This window comes from Hyperolius riggenbachi, chromosome 9, assembly GCF_040937935.1.
Source record: "Hyperolius riggenbachi isolate aHypRig1 chromosome 9, aHypRig1.pri, whole genome shotgun sequence".
NCBI classification, from domain to species: domain Eukaryota; kingdom Metazoa; phylum Chordata; class Amphibia; order Anura; family Hyperoliidae; genus Hyperolius; species Hyperolius riggenbachi.
The window spans coordinates 245,737,224-245,763,185 of record NC_090654.1 but is presented as its reverse complement, the minus strand read 5'-3'; the positions used below and the strand labels follow the sequence as shown (position 1 = coordinate 245,763,185).

The following is a 25,962-nucleotide window of genomic DNA, read 5'->3' as shown; positions in this document are numbered from 1 at the left end:
AACTCAGAATAATTTGAATCACACTAAACTTCCCTAAGGCCTCGTTCACATTGCGTTCCGATTGTGTTAGCGTTCGCGTTGGATGTTTTTTGAAGCAATTATTTTTTCCCCTTCCCTGCGATTTCTTTTCGTTGGATGTTTTTGGTAAGAGTTTTTTCAGAGCGATTTTGTTTTTTCACTTCCTGACTTCAGTCAGGAAGTGAACTCTTTGATCCGGAAAATAATAAATCCAATGTATTTATTCTTAAAAATGTGAACGCAATCGCTGCACAAAGCGATTTCGTGACCGTTTTGCGTTTTTCCTATACCTTCCATTGTAGCAAAATCACCCCGAAAAATTTTGAAAAATCACAGGCGCTTTCAAAAATCCAAAAACGCCTCCAGTGTGAACAAGCCCTAATAGTGGCCACTGGCAAATCAACCAGGAGCCATCAACAATTGCATGTCTGCACATGTCCTGACTAATGACTGCGGCTGAATCTGTTCAGGTTTGATCTTTTGACTGGTCACTATTGTATTTCACTTTCAGTGTCAGGTCTCCTGCTCCTATCTTTCGCTTCCTTCCTTTTTAGTGGGAAACATACTATATATATGAATATTTGTCATCTCAAAAGACGATGCTAGTTGGGTTATACTCCATGCATCTCATTACCGTCATTTACTGGCTTCACCTTTAAGATGCCTGTACATCTATCGACTTAGCTATTTATTGAACCAGATGAAAATCGGTGCCGCCAAGAGCATTTCAGGTCGAAATCGGTCACATGTATCCAGTGGCGTAGCTATGGAGCTGTGGGCCTCGATGCAAGTTTTACATTGGGGCCCCCAAACACTAATTGTAACAATTGATACGGCGCACCAAAACCTGCCAAGGACAACCACAGTGTCAGAGGTGCAAGAATACAATACAATACAATAACATTTGTAAAGCGCTTTTCTCCCATAGGACTCAAAGCGCATAGCTGTGTCTCAGATTAATACAGGGTTTCAGGCTGGGTTGTGTTACAGAGGAGATAGTCAGATGTTCATGAATGCCAGACTGAAAAGGTAGGTTTTCAGTTTAGACTTAAATGCTTCCAGGGATGGGGCTGTCCTGATTGGGTGTGGCAGGGAGTTCCAAAGTGTAGGGGCAGCATGACAAAAGGCTCTGTCTCCAAAGGTTTTGAGGTGGACTCTGGGGGTGACCAAAGTGTTACGTCCTTTTGATCTAAGATTGTGGGGGGTGTGATGTAGTTGCAACAAGTCCTTCAGGTATCCAGGGCCCAGATTGTGCAAGGATTTGAATGTCAGTAAGCCAATCTTAAACAGAATTCTCCATTTTATCGGTAGCCAGTGGAGTGAGCTCAGGGTTGGTGTTATGTGGCAATGGCGGGGTTGGCTCGTTAACAGCCTTGCGGCGGTATTCAGTACTAATTGCAGGCGGCGTAAGTCTTTCTTATGCAGGCCTGTGTAGAGGACGTTGCAGTAGTCTAACCTTGATGTGACGAAGGCATGAACTAGGGTTGGAAGATCCTCTGAAGGAATTAGGTGTTTAATCCTTGCAATATTCCTTAGGTGAAGGAAGGAATGTTTCACAACAGCTGAGATTTGATTCCTGAAGCTTAATTTCCCATCAATCAGAAGGGAATGGGGAGCAGTTTGTTAATGATTACCACTATTCAAAGTATCTATAGAAGTCATAGCAGTAATTATGAGCACAGGACCAATAGAGAGCTAATACTGAAGTTGAGGGAGGGCCCTTCGGGGCCCCTCTGGCCCAATGGCCCCGATGCGGTCGCAACCTTTGCAATCCCTATTGCTACGCCTCTGCATGTATCGATTAGACATGCTGCAAGATGGCAGGCCATCATGGTTAATCGGGTAGTAATGGAGAGTGATATCCGGAGAAACGATGAACATGATAAAACTTCCGGCGCTGCTCCCCCACTGTATAAAGTACCCTCCATTTGTGCATTGATACATTACCTGTCCTGTGGTGCCCTTCTGTCTTCAGATTCCCAGCTCTTCCGTTAGTAGTATACACGCTGCTGGCGTGGCATGTGTCAAATGTCACGCACATGCTGCTGGCTATGCGCCAGTGGTGTGTATACCGCTAATGATAGAGCGCGGGGGTTCCAAAGATGGATGGGCACCATGCGGTGGTCGACACAGGACTGGTAATGGATAAAAGCACACACAGGGGGTACTTTATACACTAGAGAGGCAGCGATGAGGCAGCAGATGCTGTCAATTCCCTAGAGATTTCAAGCTGAAATTGAGCGGGGACTGACCTGTGGTGTATGGGCAGCCGACAGATCTCTTTCTAATCAGATTTGATCAGTGAGAGATTTGTCTCTTGGTCGAATCTGCCCATCATCTTTAAATGTATGGCTACCTTCAGTACTTCTTTTGCCTTTTTTACCTCACATCAGGAAAGTCCGAGCAGAGAGCAGTCCAGTGACTGAACTCTGACAAAGAAGTCATTCCAGACTACAAAACTGCTCCTGAGGAGTAGCTGTCAATCATCTGCCATCCAAACAATTTGGCTTTCCAATTTTAGATTTGTAACCATCCTCCTGCGATTTATAAGCAGTGGCGAGAAAGAGACAGCTCTCTGGGTGAAGCATCAAAAAGACAAAGACAAATCTGCCATCTGTTTACCACCCTCAACCATTTCACTAGGCCCAATTACTGGCTGGCAGTGACCGTGCCGTGAGTTGTGACTGTTCACGCTGTGACTTCTAGGCCCTGTGAAGAGGCTTAATGAACCAGTGGCATTGCCCCCGCCTTTCACAAAAAAACATTATTGAAACACTCTATCAATCCGCTGCTCCTACTTTCCATGTACATTTATCAGTTTATCAACAACTGTCCCTGACAAGAGGAGCTAACAATCTAGTCCTTCTGCCAGACTCCAGAGACTCTTGGACGCCGCAACGCCAGAGACTCTTCGGACGCCGCACCGCCAGTTTACCTACTGGTGGCACGAAATCCGGCCCTGCCTTGGCCGGAAAAAATGATGAAACGGGCTGCGGGATGTAGTTTGCCCACCCCTGATCTAATCCCTATCATCGTCAAATAAAGGGCTCGATTCACAAAAGGTACTCAGATAGCACGCCTAAAAGCTTTGGGCGTGCTAACTAGGGTGCTAAGCAGTTAGCACGCCCAAAGCTTTTATTGATCGCGTGCAAAGTTTAGTGGTGCGCGCGAAACGTCGCATGAGGGGGGGACCAAACCGTCGCACCGACTGCGCCTAAAACATCGCAACGGGTGAGCTCGAAACATCGCACCATGCTAAGTTTCGGGCGCACCCGGTGCGACGTTTTAGGCGCACTCGGTGCGACGGTTTGGTCGCACTCGATGCGATGTTTCGCACTGCGCAGTGCTAAACTTTGTGCGCACTAACTTAGTGCGCAAAACTTAGCACGCCTAAAAGCCCCTTAGCACACCTAAAGACCTTTAGGACGCGCAAACTAAGTTAACACCCTTTTGTGAATCAAGCCCATTGTCTTATGTTCCTATTGTAGTTTATGGCCATTTTTTCAGACAGAACCAATAACCGGAGTTCCGGAGGTAAGCTAAGTAAACATGAAGAGAACATACAAACTCCATGCACATAATGTCCTGGTCCAGATTTGAACTCATGCACCAGCACTGCAAGGCGAGAGTGCTAGCCACATGCCTCTGTGCCGCCCACACTTGCATATTTTACCTAAAAGGTCATTTTTCTTTTTCATTTTCTCTTCAAACAGACTCTTTTGCGCATAAAGTGAGTCATTTTTTGGACACTGACAGGCATACATTACAGCTGGCAGATGCTGCAGGCCAGGTACCTCTTTGCCAAGTGATGGAGTCCGGGTCGATGTCAAGCCTTACAAATCTGGTGATTTCTTCCTCTGTTAAAGCCGCAGGGTCTGTCTTCTCAATGCCAAGTCTCTGTGTAAATGAAGTTAGAGCAGAACATTGGAACAATCCAGTTTTCCTGATTAAATTAGACAATGCAGTACATTCTGTCTCACTCAATGTAAAGGCAAGGGCTGCAGCACACAACACAACCTTCTCTTACAAAACAGTGTGTATGCTTTGTGCATTGCATATTAATACTTTGATACAGCGGGAGGTTACCAACACTTTGAGCCATCACTGGTTGATAGTGATTTCAGTGACAGTAGGAAGCATTTTCCACTGATGAAACGCCTGCAGCACAAATGTTAGCAAAGCCAGACAGCATCATGCTATTATTTAGAGCAGGATCATCCACAAGGCAACCTAGGCAGGTGCTTAGGGCCTAGTGGGTGGGCCCACCTGCCATCTTCTCTGACCTCTCTTCACTTCAGCTTACCAAAAGGGCCACAAGGGGGACCAAAATCTACTACCTTGCCTCATTACATCTTAATCCACCTTTAATGACAAGACAAATAACATTTATATTGCACTTTTCTCAAAGTGACAGAGGTGCAGCCACTAGGGGCATGCTCAGTAGGCAGTCGCAGTATTAGGGTGTCTTGCCCAAGGACTCCTTACTGAATAGGTGCTGGCTTACTGAACAAGAAGAACCGAGATTAGAAGCTGATCTCCTGCGTTAGAGACAGAGCACTTGACCAGTACACTATCTAGCCAGTCAAATAATACTGAGTTTTTACATTTTACGCAGCTTAGAAATGGACCAACCAAAAGGCCTTGTGGCTAGTTTTCACCCTGAGGTGCCTTGAGCCGCGTTTGTGGCCACACACATTTTCCCAATCCCAAGAACGCCCATACTCAGAATTATTTGCATCACATTGACCAGCCCTGTTTGGAACAAGTGATATTTTGTGCTTTCTTTTTTTTTTTTTTCTTTTCTTTTTTTTTGCATCATTCGTACTTTATTACCTGACTTAGTGGGTCTGTAATGCTGACTCCCTCAGCTTTGCTGCACTTAATAGCAGTCTGTGAATGGTCCAAATACCTCCCAAATCACATCATCACCCACATTAGGTAGTTAGGGAGATGGTGGGAGTGAGTATCAGACAGCCTTTCCCTCTAAGCACATAGCTGACCCTGCCCACCTCCTCTATTTGCGCCATTGGAGGATGCAGAGAAAGAAGGTGGGCGCGGTCAGGTGTCAGATCATGTGACTGACTTTACCAAAGGAAAATACTCTGGAACAGCTGCATCACATATGAACATAGTGTGACTAATGGCATAGTCCATTAATCATAACCACTAACAAAAAAATCCAGGGTTAATAGGCTTTAACAACCCAAAAATGTATTATCTGTCAAAATAATAGGACTAAGCGCTATCAACAGAGCTTAGTCCAAGTCAATAGACAGTCTTATTATTTTGATTGGGTCATATGTTGATCAGGACTAAATTATGCCTTCTGTGTATCAACCCTTAGGGCTGGTGCACACCAGAGCGGTTCTGGAGCATTTTTTAAAACACTTGGGGATAGTAAAACGCTTGGCTAATGTATTTCAATGGCCTGGTGCACACCAGAGCAGTTTGTTTTTTCCACAAACGCAAACTCCCGGGCTGCAGTATTTTTTAGATTTCTGAGGCGTTTCTGCCTCAATGTTAAAGTATAGGAAAGTGGAAAACCGCTCTGAAAAAACGCTAGATCAGAGCAGTTTTCCAAGCGTTTTTGTTACAGTAGCTGTTCAGTAACAGCTTTACTGTAACAATATGTAACATCTGCTACACAAAAAACGCACCCAAAAACGCTAGGCATGTTTAGGAAACCTCTCTAAACATTCCTAGAATCCCTCTGAAAATCTGCTTTAAAAACCTCTAGCGTTTTGCGGATCTGCTAGAGGTTTTTGGTGTGCACTGGGCCTAAAGGTTCGTATACACGTCCGATAAAGATCGTTCGTTACAAACGATTCGTGAAGTTTACACGATATTCAAATTAGACCGAAAAGATCGTTCGTAATGAACGATTGTGTACACACGTGAACGATATAAGTATAAAGTACTGAACGACGAATGATAAAAAAAATGTGTGCGCAAACGGAAGTGACGTTATGACAGGCAATAAGAACATGCGTACTACCCCACAGATAATCATTATCGGACGATCTTTCTACACACTGCAACGATTGAACGATTATCTTTCGAAAAAATCCGCCGGGTTGGATCGGCCGGATTGAATGATAACGGTCGTTATCGTTAAAAAAAAAAACGATCGTTGGAGAATTTGGAAAGCACGATTATCGGCCCGATTGTCGTTGGATCGTTCGTTTTCGAACGATCGTATCGTACGTGTGTGCTCAGCTTTAGACTGCAATCTCTCTTTTACAAGTTGTCCTTTGCGTCCAGTGGCTATACTAGTAATTCAGCCCACAATGGGCGCTAGAGAGCATGCCCGCAACTCCGCACACGAGGCAATGGGCGTGGCCCTGCACATTGCTGACACGGATGCAGAATCCAGGTGTTTTATTAGGAAGAATTTGTTATGCAATGACATTTGGAATTTGCACCCCTTTCAGTGTGTTGCAGAGCACCTCTGCAGTGTGTTGGTGGTTAATGAATAATGCTGTAACAATGAGGATGATAATCATCATCCAATCTCTGTTTCATATTCTCTTAACCACTTCAGGACAAAAGCAATTTTCACATATCAGCACTGCTCCCATTCATCCATCAATAATTGTATTACTACTACTACTACTTACACCTAAATTATGTAGATATTGTTGTTTTTTTTCAGGAAAAAATCAGGCTTTTAGTGTGTGAAAATTTTGTTTTGTATTTACCTTATTTTCTATGCATTTTAAAGGGAAATTGAAGTAAAAGAATAGAAAAAACACTTTCTCCATATTACTCCATTTCCAATACACTGTAGCTTTACAATAAACAGTGTTCAGTATAAGTTAAACCCACAAATTGTATTTGCTCATCCATCCTGGTTATTACAACATTTAGATTATGTTCCTAGCACAATGTATGGTGACGATATTGTATTTGGAAATAAAGGAGTCTTTTGTTTTTTGTTTTCTCACTGTACACTATCGATAATTATGAGACCTTACTTGCAAAAATAATAGTAACTAGCCGACCCGCGGCGTAGCATGTGCCGCATAAGGGGGCAGCGGGCAGGAAGGGGGTATTGGGCACAGCGGCGGGGAGGGGGGTCAGACCCCCCCCCCTCACCTGGGTCCCCCATCTGCGCTCCCCCTCTAGCTGAAGTTGAGCAGCAGCCGCCACAACTAGTAAGAAGCAGCAGGCGGGGATGACTCACCTCTTCCGTGTTCCAGTGTGCGTTCCACTGTCGTCACTTCCTGCAATTCTGGCCACTGTATTGTAAGTGGACGGCATTGTAGGAAGTGACGACAGTGGAGCGCACGCTGGTACGCGTGCGCTCCACGGTCGTCTGCCCCCACACACTTGGTGAGCACTGCAAAACATGGTGGGGTCCTCCCCGGCCGATTCCCAGACTCCACCCGGCAATACATAGGGCTTGATTCACAAAGCAGTGCTAACTTAGTTAGCACTCCCTAAAAGCCCATAGCATGTCTAAAGTAACTTATGCACTAAGCTTCGGTGATTCGAGCGCACCCGGTGCAACGGTATAGGCGCATCCAATGCAACGTTTTAGATGCATCCAGTAAACTTTGCACACGCTAACTAAAAGCTTTGGCTGTGCTAACTACTTAGCACCGTAGTTACCACGCCCAAAGCTTTTAGGCATGCTAACTAAGTTAGCACTGCTTTGTGAATCGAGCCCATACTCTGTTACTCAGTACTCTCTTAGTACATTGCCTTCTGTGGTTACACTTTGTGTAACCTGGACGATAGGGAAAAATGCATTATTTCACACTGACCTTACTATAACTGCACATTGCGCATCAAATACCAGTTTGTAGTCCAATTATGACTGATACTATGTTTTAAGGTTTCAGGGCTACTGTAATATAATTTTTATTTTTAAAGCTGTATATTCATTACATGCATCTTGGCTATAGAGGTCTTTTGGACTATTTATATATTTACTGTGAGTTCATCTTCTGTTTTTTTATATATTCTATAAAACAAGGATTTTCTTATATTTACACGATTAAATCCGACATGTCCGATCGGGATTCGATTCAGTTTGCCATTGTTTTGCAATGGCAAGTCGAATTATTTCGAATCTAATCCTGAACGGACATGTCGGATTTAATCGGATCGTAAATAGAATGATAAGCGAATCGCACAAAGAAACGTATCGTTTAGATGGGGCTTTAGAGTAATCTGTTCCTATTATATTCCCTATTGCTTATTGCACAGCTCTCATCTTTCACGCTCTTGTTTTATATTGCCACTCTTAGTTATGTTTTCTCTGGCACAATATTAGTCATCACCAGCTACAGTTATTTTGTGAAATTTGGGAAGAGTGGGCGGTCTTGTGTGTTGCTATGGAGATATCTAAAGAACAGGACACCCTTTGTAGAGGTCAGGTGCAAAGGCAATGATACAGTGAAGAGGAAAGGTCCACAAAGCTAAAAGTATACAAGGCAGTTGTACTGCCCACGCTTTTGTATACCTGTGAGACATGATCTGTGTCCGAGCACCATGCTAAAAGGCTGAATTGTTTCAACGTGAACTGCGAAAATTACCTAGCAGTAAATGGTTCCAGACAGATGTCCTCTCTCAAGTTGGTAATGCAAGTATCTACAGCTTCCTGGGGAAGAGACCAAGTCAGGTGGGCAAGCCACCTTGTTTGTATTCCAGGTAAAACAAGACAAACAACATTTATATTGCGCTTTTCTCCTGGCCAACTCAAAGTGGTTGAGCTGCAGCCACTAGAGCACGTTCTATAGGCAGTAGCAGTGTTAGTCTGGTGTTAGAGTCTTGCCGAAGGTCTCCTACCAAATAGGTGCTGGCTTACTGAACAGGAAGAGCCGAGATTTCAACCCTAGTCTCCTGTTTTAGAGGCAGAGCCCTTCACCATTTCACTATCCAGCCACTACCAGGCACACATCTCCCCAAGAGACTATCCTATGGTGAAATGGCCTAAGAAAACACAGGCAGAAAAAAATCTCTGAAGGACACACTCAAAGACGCTATGAAGAGCCGTGGAATTGATAGCACAAGATCATCCCACCTTGCGAAGCTATATCAGCAATGGTGCTGCTTCCTACAAGCAGAGCAGGATTGCAGAGGTGCTGAAGAAGCGTGAGCTGCGTAAATCCTAAGCCAATACTGGGCCGACTATCCAAGAAATCCACCTGTGCCCTACATGCAGCAGAGCTTTCCGAGCCCGCACCAGACTGATCAACCACAGACAGACACGCCGCACCCAGCCAACCTTTGTATTATGTTCTTAGTCATGGTTGACCACGACGGACGAACATGATTAACATACTTTTAATTACTAGATAATTCTGTCAAGCTGCATATTCATTATATGTACCTTGGCTAAAGAGGTATCTTGACTATTTCAAATGGTTTCTATGGGTTCAACTTCTGGTGTTTTTGCATTCTATAAAGCATATAAGGATTTTCTTATGGAGAAACTATTAATGGTGTACCACTATATTTTATAGTAATTTGTTCCTATTATATTCCCTATTGTGTAACTAGCTGCTGCACCAAGTGCAGTAGATCTACGTCCCTCAGGACTTCAACTTAAAGTGGACCCAAATTAAAAGATTTCAGAAATAAAATCTATTTTCTAAATTATAATAATGAATAGCAGCCTTTTTTCAGCTGCATGATGACAAAAATAATTTTTTTTTACATTTATTTCCTTTCATATTGCCGGGACAGAATCCGGCAGACTGGTGGAGTAGGGGGTGTCCGGCAAAGGAGGGATTGCTAATGGCTGCCACCTGTATTAGCCTAGTTATGAAAAGAGAAGGGTGAAAAGCATGCACTGAAATGCTCATAGGCTTGAAGGAGTGTTTATTTATCTTTGTGTGTCAGAGTGGTGCAACTAAATATTTTGAATTAAAAAATGTTTGGTTTGGGTTCGCTTTAAGTCCCAGGAATGTAGAGATTAGTCTATCGCCACTGTGCCACCCGTTAGAGGGGAGATCAGTGAATACACATACATTTAAAACTAATCCCTTACCTCCCATACTCTCCCATAATTACCCAAATAAAGCCATTGCAAAAAAACCCCATAAATAGTTACCTTAGGGACTGAACTGTTTTTTTTTATTATGTATGTCAAGAGGGTTATATTACTGTTATTTTTGAAAATATGAACTTTTAATTAGTGATGGACACAAAACTGAAAAAAATGCATATGTTGAAATATGCATATATTGTACTAGGGAAATATTTTAAATGTTGCAATGACCGGGACGAATTGGCAAATAAAATGTGTGGGTTTTATTCACAGTAGAATGTTTTATTTTAAAACCATAATGGCTGAAAACTGAGAGATTGTGATTTATTTTTACATTTTTTTCTTATTATTCCCATTAAAATTAATTTAGAATAAAATAATTCTTAGCATAATGTACCCTCCAAAGAAAGCCTAATTGGTGACAAAAAAACACAATATAGATTAATTTGTTGTGATAAGTAGCGATTAAGTTATTGGTGAATGAAAAGGAGCGCTGAAAAGTGAAAATTGCTCTAGTCTTTCATAAAAAGAGTACCTAAATTATAAATTACAGTTTGTTTTAAAACACATACATTGCCAAAATATATAAAATTACACATAATAAAGTGTGATTTTCTCATCACCCCCCCCCCCCCCCCCAGCATGAAGATATAAATGATAGTCTGTACTATCCACTACGATGTACCAGATGTAAACTTTATATGTTCATCTTGTACACAGAGCATAGACTGCATATACTGTATGTATTGCCATTCAAACCTTTTTTTGGCCTGAGGTGTTCTTTAACCACTATACAACCACGTCACACCAATTGGCGTGAATGCAGCGGTTCCCCCAGGACCGCGTAACACCAATTGGAGTCAAGTCCTGGGGGCGTGTTTTGTTGGAGATTGCGCGCCTTTGTGCACGCATCTCCGTTTGAATGACGGAGCTCTGTGATCGACGCTGGGAGACTGTTAGACAGCAAAACTGCCGTCTATTTACACTGTACAGCGCTCTCATCAGCTGATGCCTATGACAGCTCATCGCTGTCATTGGCTGGTGGTGGGAGGGAGTGGAAGAAAAAAATTATACAAAAAATAGGTAAATTTATTTAAAAAAAAAAAAAAGAAGTAAATACACAAAAAATAAATAAACACCAGGAGAGTGATCAGAGCCCACTAAGAGAAAGCTCTGTTGGTGGGCAGAAAGGGGGGGGGGGGGTTCATTTGTGTGCTGTGTGGTATGGCTCTGCAGCAAGCTTTTAAAGCTGCAGAGCCCAAAATAATAAAAAATAGCCTGGTCGCTAGGGGGGGTGTAAGACTATGGTCCTTAAGAGGTTAAGGAGAAAAACCCTTCAGTGGTCAGCTAGTTAATGTACAGCTATCTATAAAGCTGTACACAATATTAGTGGCACAATATTAGACATCACTGGCTGTTGCGATTTTGTGAAATTTGGGAAGAGTGGGCGGTTTTGTGTGTTGCTATGGAGAAATTTGAAGAACAGGTCACCCTTTGTAGACAGTAATATAGTAAACAACATCTCTCTGGACATGCTTTGTTCATTATTACTATTTTTCTTATTTAGCACATCCCTTTATGCTTTCTAAATTATCCCAGCTTTTTATTGTTCTGAAAAAAAATTGATGTCTTCACCTTCCAGTGACCTTTAAAGGGGGGTTAAACTCAGACGTAGCATTCAATAAAAACATGTTTTCCTACTTTTCCTATGGGTATACAGTTATCATATTTGCTTTTGTGCACAAGTATTATTGTCTGTTTACAAATTACAAGTTCCCTAAGTACAGTTTATCTGCTCTGAAAGCTGCCATTGTAATTTATTGCATAGCTGCTGTACTTCTATACTATATATGTATGCAGTAAGAATTAGTCTTCTGTGTACACTTTCTGTTTGTGTTCAGATGAAACTATGGTAAACAAATAATAAGGATGCTAATCAGGAAATCCAAAAGTTAAAAATCACTCTTAATTTTCTTCTCAATAGAATATCATTTACCAGGTCCCCTAGCTTATTTGGTACATCTGCCGCAAAAGAGAAGTTGCAGTGCATGCTGTTTTTTTCTTCTTCTTTTCTTTCCTCCCCTTTTCCCCTCAGACATAACTAATGCAGCTTGATTAGCTGACGTTTCTTTCACTCCCATTTTCCCTTCCACACCTCTTTTCCTCTCTGATTGGCCAATATTTCTTGTGCGGAGAAGCTGAAAAAGTGACTCAGCTGAAATCCGACCCATACAAATAAAGCAGGTCTGCAAAGTCACACAGTGATTTGTGATGATGCACTTCTCCATACACAATCAGGCAGAGGAGAGGAACAGAGTAAGGGAGGAAATGACATCGGGATTGGCTTCAGACAAAGAGATTCTAAAATGGAAACCGACAGAAACAGAGTTCTCTTTATCTACTATATAAAACTCACTGAAATCAAAATGTGGACAGTTCAATACATATGTTATGTAAGTAGAGCAAGTATTTATCTACTGATATATATGTGTTGTTTCTGTTTCATAGTTTAAAATGTAATGTAATTTGTAAGCTGTAAATATTAGAGAATAGTGCAAATATATATATATCTGAAAATGAAAATATGAGACTCTTTTCTTATCTATACTACACATACAATTCATTATATCCTCCCGCCTAGACTACTGCAACGCCCTGTTAATCGGATCTACAGATAAGGTTCTGCGCCCCTTACAGCTAGTACAGAATGCTGCAGCCAGACTCCTAGCCAATGCCCCCCGCAGCTCACACATCACCCCAGTACTGCAAACTCTTCACTGGTTGCCAGTAAAATGGAGAATCAATTTTAAGATCTGCCTGCTGACATTCAAGGCTCTACACCACATGGGACCCAAATACATAGCGGATCTATTGGAACTTTATGCCCCTCCACGCACCCTCCGCTCTGCCAACAAGATGAAGCTGGTTATTCCCAGGATACACTTAACATTTGGTGCTCGGGCCTTTTCCTATGCAGCCCCTACTCTATGGAACTCACTTCCACAATCAGTACGAGAGGCTCCTTCTCTGGACAGCTTTAAAAAAAGGCTAAAAACTCACATCTTTTCCCTAGCCTTTGAGACTGCATAATGCAGGGTCACAGCGCTTTGAGTCCCCAGGGAGAAAAGCGCTATATAAATATTATTGTTATTGTTATAAATATTATTGTTATTGTTATTATATCCTAAGTTTTTTTCAGCATTAGTGTCACTTCATTTCAATCAGTAGCCGACACCCCCTTTCCTATAAAAAATCTTCAACTTTTCTTGGATAGACCATCAGGGTCATCTGTGTGGCTTAATGATATTGAGGTAAATCCCCTCCCACAGTTTGAGGTCATTGCCATGGCAATTTCCTGTTTGTCAACCTCGTTGCATTATGGGAAATGCAGGGTGCATACACATATATATGCAACCTTTTAGCACATTGTTAGGGGGTGTGTTTATAGATAAGGGCTGTATCTGCTGTCCGTTGTTTTCATGCCTGCCAGAAGTAAAGATGATGACCTGAAAGTTCACGGTGAAGATCACAACATGAACAAATTACATGCGGAGTATCCATCATTTCTTGATCTATTTTTTTAACTTTATTACTTTTCAATGCCTTGATTTATTTTCTTTCGTTCCTCTGCAAGCTGCTATTTCGTGTACCCTCTGCTGTCATCCCTCCATACAAACAGAATGCGTCGCTAGCAGTTCCTCTGTACAGCACTACAAATTATGGGGCCCCCCAGCAAACATTTGATAGGGCCCCCCAATGTTCACACTCTTACCCTTGCCCATCCCTGGTGACCCTCACAGCCTGGGGGCCCATCTCACAAGGGTCATGAAATAAGTGTGATCATCATAGTCTTCACACCCATAACAAGTGTAGCCACAACACCTGATCTAAAGGATGGACCTCTTTAATAGAGGGAGTGAAGAAGTAGTCAGGGACTCCTTACTGCTCTGGCCCATCTGTGGTTGCAGGAGCTGCTCCCCGAGGGTTTGACTCCCAATCCCCGCAGGCAATAGTAATTGTGCGTTTGTATTGCAGCTTTTGACACACTGGCAACCATTGGACCATTAGGATTAGGTGCAGATGAGGCTGGTTATAGCTGGGTGCTGATGAAACAGGGAAAAAGCTGAGAAGAAAGCCAAGCCCTGCACCACATCTTCCATAAAAGATCTCTACATAAGTCATCAGAGTGTGATCCAATACTGCAGACTGCTGAAAGCACGGCAAATGGCATCAGGGGACACCTGTACCCACAAACAACCCTCTTGGGATATGAAAGTCTAGCTCCTGTATGCAGTTTAACAGGCTTCTGCCTTGTTTCTATGGATAACTGCACACTGATGCTTTTATCACTTCGTAATTAATTGTACAATGTTTTGAATCAGGATGATACCATTTATTGGCAACAAAAAGTACAAAAAGTAAGCTTTTGGCTAAAAGCCTTCTTCAGACTTTCCTGTATATTACCAGGATGTTAAAACACACAGCTTATGCTGGGAACACATGCTTCGTTTTTGCGGTAGAATTGTTCAGATGCCTTCGACTGATAAAATTCCGTCATGTCCGATTCTCCATTTGATTGTTTTTCGCTCGATTTCTCTTAGAAGTGAATGGAAAAAAAATAAGAAAAACGAGCGAAAGATAAGACAATCGAGCCGAGAATAGAATGGTAAATCGATCGTGCTGAGAATCGACCGCAAAAAATGTACGGTGTGTTCCCAGCATTATATACACTGGACATTCGGAGAACAACAATCTATGCAGACATGAATAAATGTCATTAGATGTCTTCATTATAACTTCAGGTGGATCTTACAGAGAAGCTAGCTAATCTATGACATATATTTGTAGTTACAAAGTCCACAAAGGCTGGCTCCACAAAAAATATTAAAAAGTCATCCAGTAAAAATGGCCACAGCGACAACCTGCTGTTTCAAGCTTCCGAACTCTTTCTCAAGCGGTTATGCCATGTGGTAGTACACGGTGGGTGCGGCCTTTGTTGCTTATAAGTCACATGGTACTGTGGCTTGAGGCATTGGCACACCACACCTCTTTTGTTCATGGATGCTCCCTCTCCTCGTATGCATATATTTGAACTTGTAATTAAGGCATCTAATGACATTTATTTATGTCCGCAAAAGAATGTTCTCCTCTGAATAAGCTGTGTGTTTTAACATCTTAAAGAGGAATTGTCAAACACAAAATCAAATTCCATTTACCTGTTGCTCTGTGTTTAATATGCAGCCTGTAACCTTACCCTGCATTGCAAGCATTTCAATCTATTCAGTAATGCTTCTGCTGTAATAAATCTTATCTCAGTCAGCCTGGCTCTATTTGGTACATTGCTGAGGAGAAGGAAGCCTGTCATTGCCCCTTCCACATTCCTACACCTCACTGATTGGCTGAGGGCAGTTCAAGGTGAAGCTGAAAAACGAGCAATGACAGTGCAGGTTCTAGGAGAAAAAAAAGTAAGGGAGGAAATGACATCAGGATTGTCTTCAGTCAGAGAGAAGCAAGATGGCAAATGCTTGAAACAGAATTCTATTTACTATATAAAATTCACTGAAATCAAAACGTGGACAGTATAATCAATCTGTTATGCCAGTAGAACAAGTAGTTATTTACTTATATATGTGTGTTTTTTTTCCTGGCATAGTATGGCTGACCCTGCTGCTTTGATATACAGGAAGAAAGGAGGCTTATTAATCGAAAGCTTACTTTTTGTTTTCCTCTAAGTTAGCCAATGAATGGTATCATCCAGATTCAAACTTCTTGCTTTTACCGATGGCTAACATGGCACAGCACTCTACTGCTTCTAATTAATTGTACAAGGAGTATTGTTGATCGCTCTCTGAGCCGCCTGACAATGACTCCCCCAGCAATGTTTTGCATGTCTTGTACGCTTGTAACCTTCTATTTTAAGCCGATCCTCATTATTATTCAACAAGAAAACAGTAATCCAGCGCCAACGTTAACAGAAAATAAGAACATATTGAACTAAAAGAGATTATGCCAACAGCAGGTTCCTAGAAAGGGAAATGACAAAACAAACAATTCAGAAATAGCAGCATCGTAAATACTGAGTGCGCAGCGAGTATAGAGGGGGAAAATACACTTCTGGCAATGTTGGATTTGTACGTAGTGTGTGCAGCGCTCGCAATCTGCGTGGCAACAATCAGCTCACCAACGTCTGTGATATTTGTAGAGATAAGCAGATCGGTTTACTAATCACAATTTGCATATTTCAATCGTCCTCCAACTTGGAGGATCGCTCTCTGGTGGTGGATCCTGGCAGACTGATATAACAAAACAAGTCCGTACCTGAGTGCCACCCAGATATTAACAGAGATCAGCCATCATTTTGCCAAACATTTTGACATTCTGACATTTTAGGGATTAAAAGGGGGGAGCCATTTTATGTATTATAAATGTTATATATTAAGGTACCAGAATCTGATGTGCATGTTAAAGGAATACTATCGATTAACATGTTTTTTTAACGTGGGATTGAGAGAGTTCCTGAAGTGCTGGTAAATGATGATGAATACAATTCACTTGCTAATCTTTTGTTTACTGTATCAAATTCCTATCACTCTAAAGGTGCGTACACACGTCAGATAAAAATGAAAGATCACAGACCAATTTTACCCCCTTTCATGTGGTATGAGAGCCATACTCTACACAGTCTATTCTATGGAGCTGAACTCCCCATCAGATAGAAATCTTTGCAAGATGCTGCACACAAAGATGCTGTACACATGCAACAGATCAGTATCTGCAAAAGATCTGTTCCTGCAAAAGATCAGTTCCTGCAAAATGCATTCAAAGTCTATGATATCTGCAGATCTCGTACACACCTTGTTTAACGGACAATTATCTGTAGATCAGATCCACCAGGTTGGATCTTCAGATCGGCAGATAATTGTCTGATCTGCAGATGAATGTCCTGTAACAAGGTGTGTATGAGATCTGCAGATGTCATAGACTATGAATGCATTTTGCAGGAATGGATCTTTTGCAGGAACAGATCTTTTGCAGATACTGATCTGTTGCATGTGTACAGCATCTTTGTGTGCAGCATCTTGCAAAGATTTCTATCTGATGGGGAGTTCAGCTCCATAGAATAGACTGTGATGGTATGGCTCTCATACTACATGAAAGGGGGTAAAATTGGTCTGTGATCTTTCATTTTTATCTGACGTGTGTACGCACCTTTAACTGATGGCAGTATGCTCTAATCTGAAGGCAGACTGAGCTATGAGGGGAGGGGAATTCCCTTTCGGTGCATCTGTTAACCCTGTGTGTGTGATGCTAGGTACAAACCATATAATTTTCTGGCAGATTTACCTGCCAGATCGATTATTTTCCAATCTGCATTTCGATCGATTTTTCAATCTTTTTTTAATTGTTTTTTGATCTTTTTTTGTCAATCGATTTTCATAGAACTGAACGAAAATCAAGCGAAAAAAAAAACGAAAAAAAATGATAAAAAAATTACCGGAAAATCAAAAAATCAATCGAAATTCAGATCGGACATCTTGGAAATAATCGATCTGGCAGGTAAATCTGCCAGAAAATTGTATAGTGTGCACCTAGCGTAAGAGAAAGTCTTGTGTCCTGTGTCTCTGCCTGAAGTGTCTGAAGAGAGCAGAGCAAATGTAACTTGTTATAAACATTTGTAATTGACTGTAACACCACAGCTTTTCATACTTTTTTTTTTGCTTTCAGAGAAAAATACTCTGTAGTCTGATATGCAAAAAACCAACACTGGCTGTGCATTGAAGCAGACACCCCTTTTGAGAAGGATTTGTCCCAATAGAGCTAAATCCTGCACACAATGAATTAAAGCTTTTGCTTCTGATCAGATCAGATTAAAGAGTTTGCCTCTGAAAAATAGAAAAATGTTTACACAGCTACTTAGACATTATTTGTACATTGGCTTCAATTCATCAAGCATTACCGCATTCGGTAATTCTGAAAACAGCTGACTTAACGGAGCACTTTCAAAAATGTTAATTCATCAAAGCTGTTACCGAATAAGAAGCTGAAATGACAGAGCAATGAGATAAATTACCGACATGTGCTCAACACATGTCAGCAAATGTCAGTAAATGTTAATTCATCAAGGTTACCACATTCGCTAACACATTCAGTGATTATCTCCAGCTCTCCCCTGTAGTTACAGGCTTGGAAAGCCTTCTGTGTGAATGTTTTCATGATTAGCAGGAGCAGGCAGCCAATAGAAACAGCCCCTGTTCTCCTGCAAGTGCCGCTGATAGGTGCTGATAGGTCACACAGGCTTCTCCACACAAGCTTCCAGACCCCCCAGGTAGTGAGCAGAGAGAACAGGACAAAAGATATCCCCAAATACCCTTCAGTGGTGTAACCCTTTGAGTCCCTGTTTGAATATGCAAAGATGCAAGTGGTGAAATCACCAAGCATGGCACTTGTAATGTCTCCAGGAAGTTTATCTACGTTGTGGCAAATAAGTAAAATGTTAAGAAACACTGATGGACAGATTCAGAGCAGCAAAGGCAGTATAAGTAACAGTAAATATAACACGTTTACATGTAAAGGGATGTCTGGATGCCTTCTATTGTTATCAGCTTGTAACAACACAGAGACATTCCAAACTGCTCTGCACCACTCTGCTGTTATCCAACAGCCTTTGATGAACTGAAGCCGTAGTACTTCGGTAACTTAACGAACCTCTACCACACATGTGAAAATATTGATGAATTAGCACAGTGAAGTGTAAAATACCGAATGCGGTATTTTAAGGACTGGGATTTTGTTATCGAACACCCTTTGATGAATTGAAGCCATAGTCATTTTAGAACTCTTGGTTTGATAGAGTTCCTCTAACTTCCTTGCGCCCGCTTAACGCCAATTGGCGGTCGCAAGGTGGCAGCCCCAGGACCGCCTAACGCCGATTGGCGTCAAGTCCTGGGGCGGGGTTTTGCAGGGGATTGTGCGCACCCCCACTTGAATGATGGAGCTCTGCTCAGTCATCAGTCTCCCAGCAGTGATCGCTGCTAGGAGACTGTTAGATGGTGAAACAGCTGTCTATTTACATTGTACAGCACTGTGATCTAAGGCAGCGCTGTGATCTAAATCAGCACTGTACTGGGGACAGCCGTGACGCTCGGATGTCCCCCTGGGAGACTCAGAGAGTGATCGGCTCTCATAGGCTGATGTCTATGAGAGCCGATCGCTCTGATTGGCTGCCGGGGGAGGGAGAAATTAGGGCCCTTTTCCACCTGCAATCGCTAGCGTTCACGCTGAACGCTAGCGATTGCTGAATCGCAAAACCGGCGATTCCCCCGACGTTTGCGGCCACGATTTTGCTATGCTATGCACTGCATAGCAAAATCGCGGCAATTATCGCTCCGCCGCGCGTTCGCGTTCCCGACAAAAGCGAATCGCGGTAGTGGAAATGACCTACCGCGATTCCTATGGTAAAAAGCAAACCGTAGCGATTGTAAAATCGCTAGCGGTTTGCGGTTTTGCGATTCAGCCAGCGCTGGTTTTGCGCTGGTGGAAAAGGGCCCTAAAACAACAATTTTATTCAAAAAACCCAACAAAATAAATAAATAAAAATAAAAACACTGTGCAGCAGCGATCAGAGCCCACCAACAGAAACAATGTTGGTGGGCTGAAAGGGGGGGGGGCCTTCAAGTAAACCAGAGACGTGTCACCTGAATTGTAAAAATATAGCCTGGTCACTAGGGGGTTTAAGCCTATGGTCCTTAAGTGGTTAAAGAGGAACTGTAGTGAAAATAGCGTAATGAATACAATTTCATTTTCTTTTTTTTACAATATTAAAGGATACCTGAAGTGATATGTGACATGATGAGATAGACATGTGTATGTACAGTGCCTAGCACACAAATAACTATGCAGTGTTCCTTTTTTTCTTTCTCTGTCTGAAAGAGTTAAATATCAGGAATGTAAGTGGCTGACTCAGTCCTGACTGACAGGAAGTGATTACAGGGTGACCCTCACTGATAAGAAATTACCCTTTTTATCTCTTTCTTGCTCTCAGAAGCCATTTTCTGCTAGGAATGTGTTTTATAGTTGGAATTTCTTATCAGTGAGGGTCACACTATAGTCACTTCCTGTCTTATGCTGGGTACACACCATGCGTTTTCCCGCTCGATCCGTGGGTCGATCGGGATCGATTCGACTATTTCCGACATGCTCGATTCGGGCTTCGATCGTTCCTGCCGTCGATTTGGCATACTTAACATGCAAATCGACGGCAGGAACGATCGAAGCCCAAATCGAGCATGTCGGAAATAGTCGAATCGATCCCGATCGACCCGCGGATCGAGCGGGGACGCATGGTGTGTACCCAGCATAAGTCAGGACTGAGTCAGCCACTTACATACCTGATATTTAACTCTTTCAGACAGAGAAAGAAAAAAAGGAACACAGCATAGAGTGCTAGGCACTGTACATACCCATATTCTATCTCATGTCACATGGCACTTCGGGTATCCTTTAATTTATAAATTAGTTAGTGCTTGCCGCTGTAAAACCTTTCATACCACGATTTATATTCTGAAATGTATCATATGAAGCGACGACCCCTGCTCAGCGGGGATAAACATGCAGAACATCAAGTAACGTAGTTTAGTCATGCAAGATAAGGGAAAATCTAACACAATTCTGTGCTATGTGGACAGTTTCTGGGGATTAAGGTACCGCACTGAACAGCAGTCCACTCCCACTGAGGTAATTATCCACATGGTCAGTGTACTGGGTCATTTCACTATTATTCCTGGTAGCGTGGTAGAATCATACGGATTGGCCAGAAGTACTTTTTACAGATGGATGGACTTTCGGTAACACTCAGGTCCATCTGCTTATTTTCTTCTCTATGGTGGGACACTGTAATTTACTATGGGCCTGTGTCATTTGGAAATGTATCACTAATACTTTGCAATTTAAGTGTACCTGAGATTAAGAAAGCAAAGCAAAAGGATTTATACTTACCTGGGGCTTCTCTCAGCCCTCTATAGTCATCAGCTTCCTCCACGTCCTTCCAGTCTAATCTGTGTTGCTCCTGTGAAGTCTGCAATCCAGCTGGGTTTCGCGGTTCCGGGATGTTCCCGGATCGTGCTCCCATAGCCGAGGGTGTTCTGTGCAAGCGCAGTTACAGTGTGAGCTTGTGCAGACAATCAGGGGGTGTGCACAGCCGGAACCGTGCATGTGCAGTAATACGTCACTGACTTTACGGGGCTGACACAGTGGCCCGACCCATGAGAGGACGGCAAGAGAGCTAATGGACTACAGTGGGCTGGTGGAAACCCCAGGTAAGTATTAATCCTTTTTATTTCATCATCTCAGGTGCACTTTAAAGAGACTCTGAAGCGAGAATAAATCTCGCTTCAGAGCTTATATTCAGCAGGGGCATGTGTGCCCCTGCTAAAACGCCGCTATCCTGCGGCTAAACGGGGGTTCCTTACCTCCCAAATCCCCTCGTAGAGTCCCGGGGATCTCTTCCTGGTGAGGCAGGGCTAATGGCCGCAGCCCTGCCTCCATGTGCGTCTATTATTGCGTATCTCCGCCTCTCCCCTGCCCCTCTCAGTCTTCCTTCGCTGAGAGGGGCGGGGGAGAGGCGGCGATGCGCCGCTGATAGACAGCGCTGAGAGGCAGGGCTGCACCTGTTAGCCCTGCCTCAACAGCAGCAAAATCTACGACCAAGTTGGTTGCGGATTTTGCAGGGGGGATTTGGGAGGTAAGGGACCCCCGTTTAGCCGCGGGATAGCGGCGTTTTAGCAGGGGCACACATGCCCCTGCTGAATATAAGCTCTGAAGCGAGATTTATTCTCGCTTCAGTGTCTCTTTAAGCTAAGTTCACACGATGTGGCCAATGCAACTAAAAACACCCAGCAGGTAATTATCTAGGATTCCAAAATATAATCCGCCTCCTAAGTGTTTTAGGTGCACAACTGCAAATTCCACTGTGATCTGGTTTGCTAATTTTGGATAATATATTTAGATTAATTAAAGGGGCCCATACACTGGTCGATTTCAATCAGAAATCGATTCTTTCAAATCCATCGATCGATTTGTGGCCGATTTTGATGGATTTGATCTATCTGACAGGATGGAAGATCTAGGTCAATCTGCTGCTGGTAGCAGATCCATGGCCCATAGAGTTGCATTGGATCTTATGGTCCAATAATGCATTTAAATAGATTTCCAATAGATTTAATTCTGAAGTTTATTGGAAATCTGTTCCTAGTGTGTGGCACACATCAGATAGATTCCTGTCAGATTGGACTTGACAGGCATCTAATAGAAATCTATCTGATGGTCAAATCGGCTGCAAATTTATGGTGTATGGCCACCATTACTTTCACCCCATGATAATTTTTTCCATTCATTTCGCTTTCTTACCTTAAGTCTCCGTATCTGAATGTCTGAAAATTTGCGAACTCCACCGCTAGATGGAACAAGGCGACTGTAAAGAGCCTAAAAAACAAACATATGGTGTTAATGCAGGTAACCGGTTTCAGTTTTTGCCACTGAAGCTTTGTACACACATTAGGCTTCTGTCATTATTAAGATTTATAAAGCGCCAACGTCTTACATGGCGCTGTAAAAAGAAATACATTTGGGGTACAAAAATAATACATACAAATGGTATACACCAATACACAAAATACAGTAGTGGTACAAAATACAGAATTAGTCATTACAGTGACTGAACTAACAAATAAAATGAGTAACAGATTCCAAGCCCCTAAAGGGTGAGAGAACCCTGCCCTTGCGAGCTTACAATCTAAAGGGTTTGGGTAGTATACAATATTCACACCTAAACGCAGTGTGTTTTTAGGTCAGAGGTCAAAGGGGGGATGGTTTAATGTGGAACATATGCTTGTTGGAAAAAAAGGGATTTTGAAGGAGAGTTTAAAAGCATAACTGTCGGGCATAAAATCAAAAATCAATTCTTTATTTTTATCTGGTAAACAAGTAATAAGGATGCTAACCAGGCGAACCAAAGGTTAAAAATCACTCTTATTTTTCTTCTCCATAAAACATCTTTCCCCAGTTTGCCTGGCTCTTATATGGTACATCTGCCACACAAAGGAAATTGCAGAGTATGCTGGGTAGACTTTTATTGCTTCTTTAGTATCCCCAGACTTAACTAATGCAGCCCGATTGGCTGAAGCCAATCTTTCCCTCCTGATTTCCCTTCCCACACCTCAGCTCCTTTCTGATTGGTCAATATTTCTCATGCTTCTCAAGCTACAGTGTCACACAATGACAATGCACTTTCTATTGTAGAGCTGGGTGGGAGTGTCTGAAGACTGTCTATGTTTGCATTGGCTGTCCTCCTCCCGGAGTAAGGGAGGAAATTACATCACTACTGGCTTCAGTCAGAGGGAATTAAGATGGCAAACGCCTGAAACAGAATTATTTTTATTTACTACATAAAATTCACTGAAATAAAAACATGGAAAGTGCAATACATACATTACGTATGGAGAGCAAGTATTTATCTACTTGTATATGTATTGGGTTTTTTGAGAGAGTATGGCTGACAGCTCCTCTTTAAAGGGACTCCGAGGAGTGCCCAAATTTAACCTTCCTGGCGGTAAGCCGCGCAGGAGGTTTTCTCCGGCCCTGCTCGGCCGATTTTCTTAATTTTTTTTTTTGCTGGACGCAGCTAGCACTTTGCTAGCTGCGCCAGCACACTGATCGCCGCCGCCCCGCGCCCGATCGCCGCTATCCGTTGCGGCGCGCGGGCCCCCCCCCCAGACCACGTGCGCTGCCTGGCCAATCAGTGCCAGGCAGCGCCGAGGGGTGGATCGGGACTCCCAATGACGTCACGACGTCGGTGACATCATCCCGCCCCGTCGCCATGCGACGGGGGAAGCCCTCCAGGAAATCCCGTTCTTTGAACGGGATTTCCTGATCGGAGATCGCCGAAGGCGATCGAAGAGGGCGGGGGGATGCCGCTGAGCAGCGGCTATCATGTAGCGAGCCCTGGGCTCGCTACATGATTTAAAAAAAAAAAAAAACTGCCGCGCTGCCTCCTGGCGGAATTTTTCATACCGCCAGGAGGGTTAAAAGAATACACTTACCTAGGGCTTCTTCCAGCTCAGGGTAGGCGGCGAGGTCCCGCGCGTCCTCCTGGATCATCTCCTTTAGCCTTAGCTGGTCCCCGGTTTTCAGCGTCACCCAGGCTTGGTGTCGGCCGGCTCTTACTGATTAATGATGCGATGCGTCATCACGCCGGCTGCTTCGCGTCATCACAGCGGGTTTTCCGCGCATGCGCAGACCTGTCATGCCGGCCGCCGTGATGACGCGTCATTAATCAGGAAGAGTCGGCCGACACCAGGCCCGTGTGTCGCCAGGTGACGCTGAAAACAGGGGGGGGCCGGCAGAGGCTGAAGGAGACGAGCCAGGACGCTACCGCGGGACCTCGCCGCCTACCATGAGCTGGAAGAAGCTTCAGGCAAGTGTATTCTTTTAAATTTGGACACTCCTCGGAGTCCCTTTAAAGATATCAAAGGTTGGAAAGTGACAGAGGTGTTGTGGCAGAGGATTCCAGAGAGGGGTGAAGCACGTGCGAAATCTTGTATGTGTGAATGCAAGGAGGCTATTCTAGAGGAGGACAACAGAAGATCATGTGAGGATCTGAGATTGCGATTGGGTTTGTATCTGGAAATTAGTGAGGGAGAGAGATTGTGAAGAGCTTTGTCGGTTAGGGTTAAGAGTTTGAACTGGATCCTCAAAAGCCAAGCTTTGCTATCCTAATTAATTTCTGATCAGACTGGGTAAAGGCGCCCATACACACATTACCGTAATTTTCAAATCTGCTAAAAATCTGTTCCCCAAAAAATCTCCAATTAATAGATTTTGACCAAGATCAGGACGCAATATCTAGGACGATCTGAGGCAAGCCATAAGCAGTAGCGCAGCACTGCATGAAACAGTGCAATGCTGTGCTTCGATTGTTTTACATTTGATTCCTTACAAATTATTGAAAATCAATGTGTTTTGTGTGGTAGTAATTAATAACTCTCTGATTTTATGCACATCGGATGGCTAGCTATACGTATATGGACAGATTAACACTGATGTCTGTATGTCCAATCTCAGAAGTCAGCTCATGGATTTGTTGATGGACTGCAATAATACTCCACAACGGGGGGCTAATCAGATTCAAGAACTGTCAATCAATTAGCCATTAGCTGATTAACCATAAGCCAGTTAATTAGTTGGTAGTTCCAGAATAAAGATTACACCCTGCACCTTCCCCCCAACAAAGTTCAGTTACTGTCTTACCAAAATGTGCATAAAGGTACATACACACGTCGGATTTTTCCAAATGACCGGTCGTTTGGACATCAAATCGGGTGTGTGTACAAACGGTCATTCAGCTGATAAGACTGGATTTGACTGATCCACCAAGCGGACCCCAGTGTCCCTTGTACAGCGCTGTAGGAGATAGCAGCGCCGGATAATTGTAAACAAAGGGGAATTCTTTCCCCCAGTCGGCTCTTAACAGCATGCTAGCCGCGATCGGAGCTAGTAGGCTGATCACGGGGCGGAGCTCCGTGAACCGGCAGGGAACGATGGCGCGTGTGTGCGCATTCCCTGTTAAACTGCAGCTCCAAGACTTGACGCCAATCGGCGTTAGGCGGTCCTGGGGCTGCAGCCCCGGTCACACCCGCTGGCGTGACACGGTCGTTAAGTAGTTAAAAGGCCATTTTTAGGAGGAGGAGGATTTCTCCTCGTGTTTCCTTCAACTTTACTGCGCACCTTCGACAACGCGTCGACAACCAGAGCTGCATTGTCGAAAGTGTTTAATGAAATTAAGTTTTTACTTTTAACTCTATTTTTTGATTACTACTTCATGAAGATAGGATACTCTTACCCACATTCTACAACAGTGTTTCTCAACATTTTATTGGTATGTACCCCTTTTA

General features: G+C 43.2%; 1 protein-coding gene across 3 annotated transcripts in view; it reads right to left on the bottom strand.

The window, feature by feature from the left end:
• The window catches only part of MTHFD1 (methylenetetrahydrofolate dehydrogenase, cyclohydrolase and formyltetrahydrofolate synthetase 1), a 155,281-nt gene that overhangs the window by 61,214 nt on the left and 68,105 nt on the right, over positions 1–25,962 (bottom strand). For all 3 annotated transcript variants that reach the window (XM_068254245.1, XM_068254243.1, XM_068254244.1), the window contains 2 exons: positions 22,421–22,495; positions 3,813–3,915 (listed from right to left, as the gene is read on the bottom strand). In XM_068254245.1, coding sequence (XP_068110346.1) covers positions 3,813–3,915; positions 22,421–22,495 — 178 coding nt within the window. The remainder of the gene's footprint in view (positions 1–3,812; positions 3,916–22,420; positions 22,496–25,962) is intronic.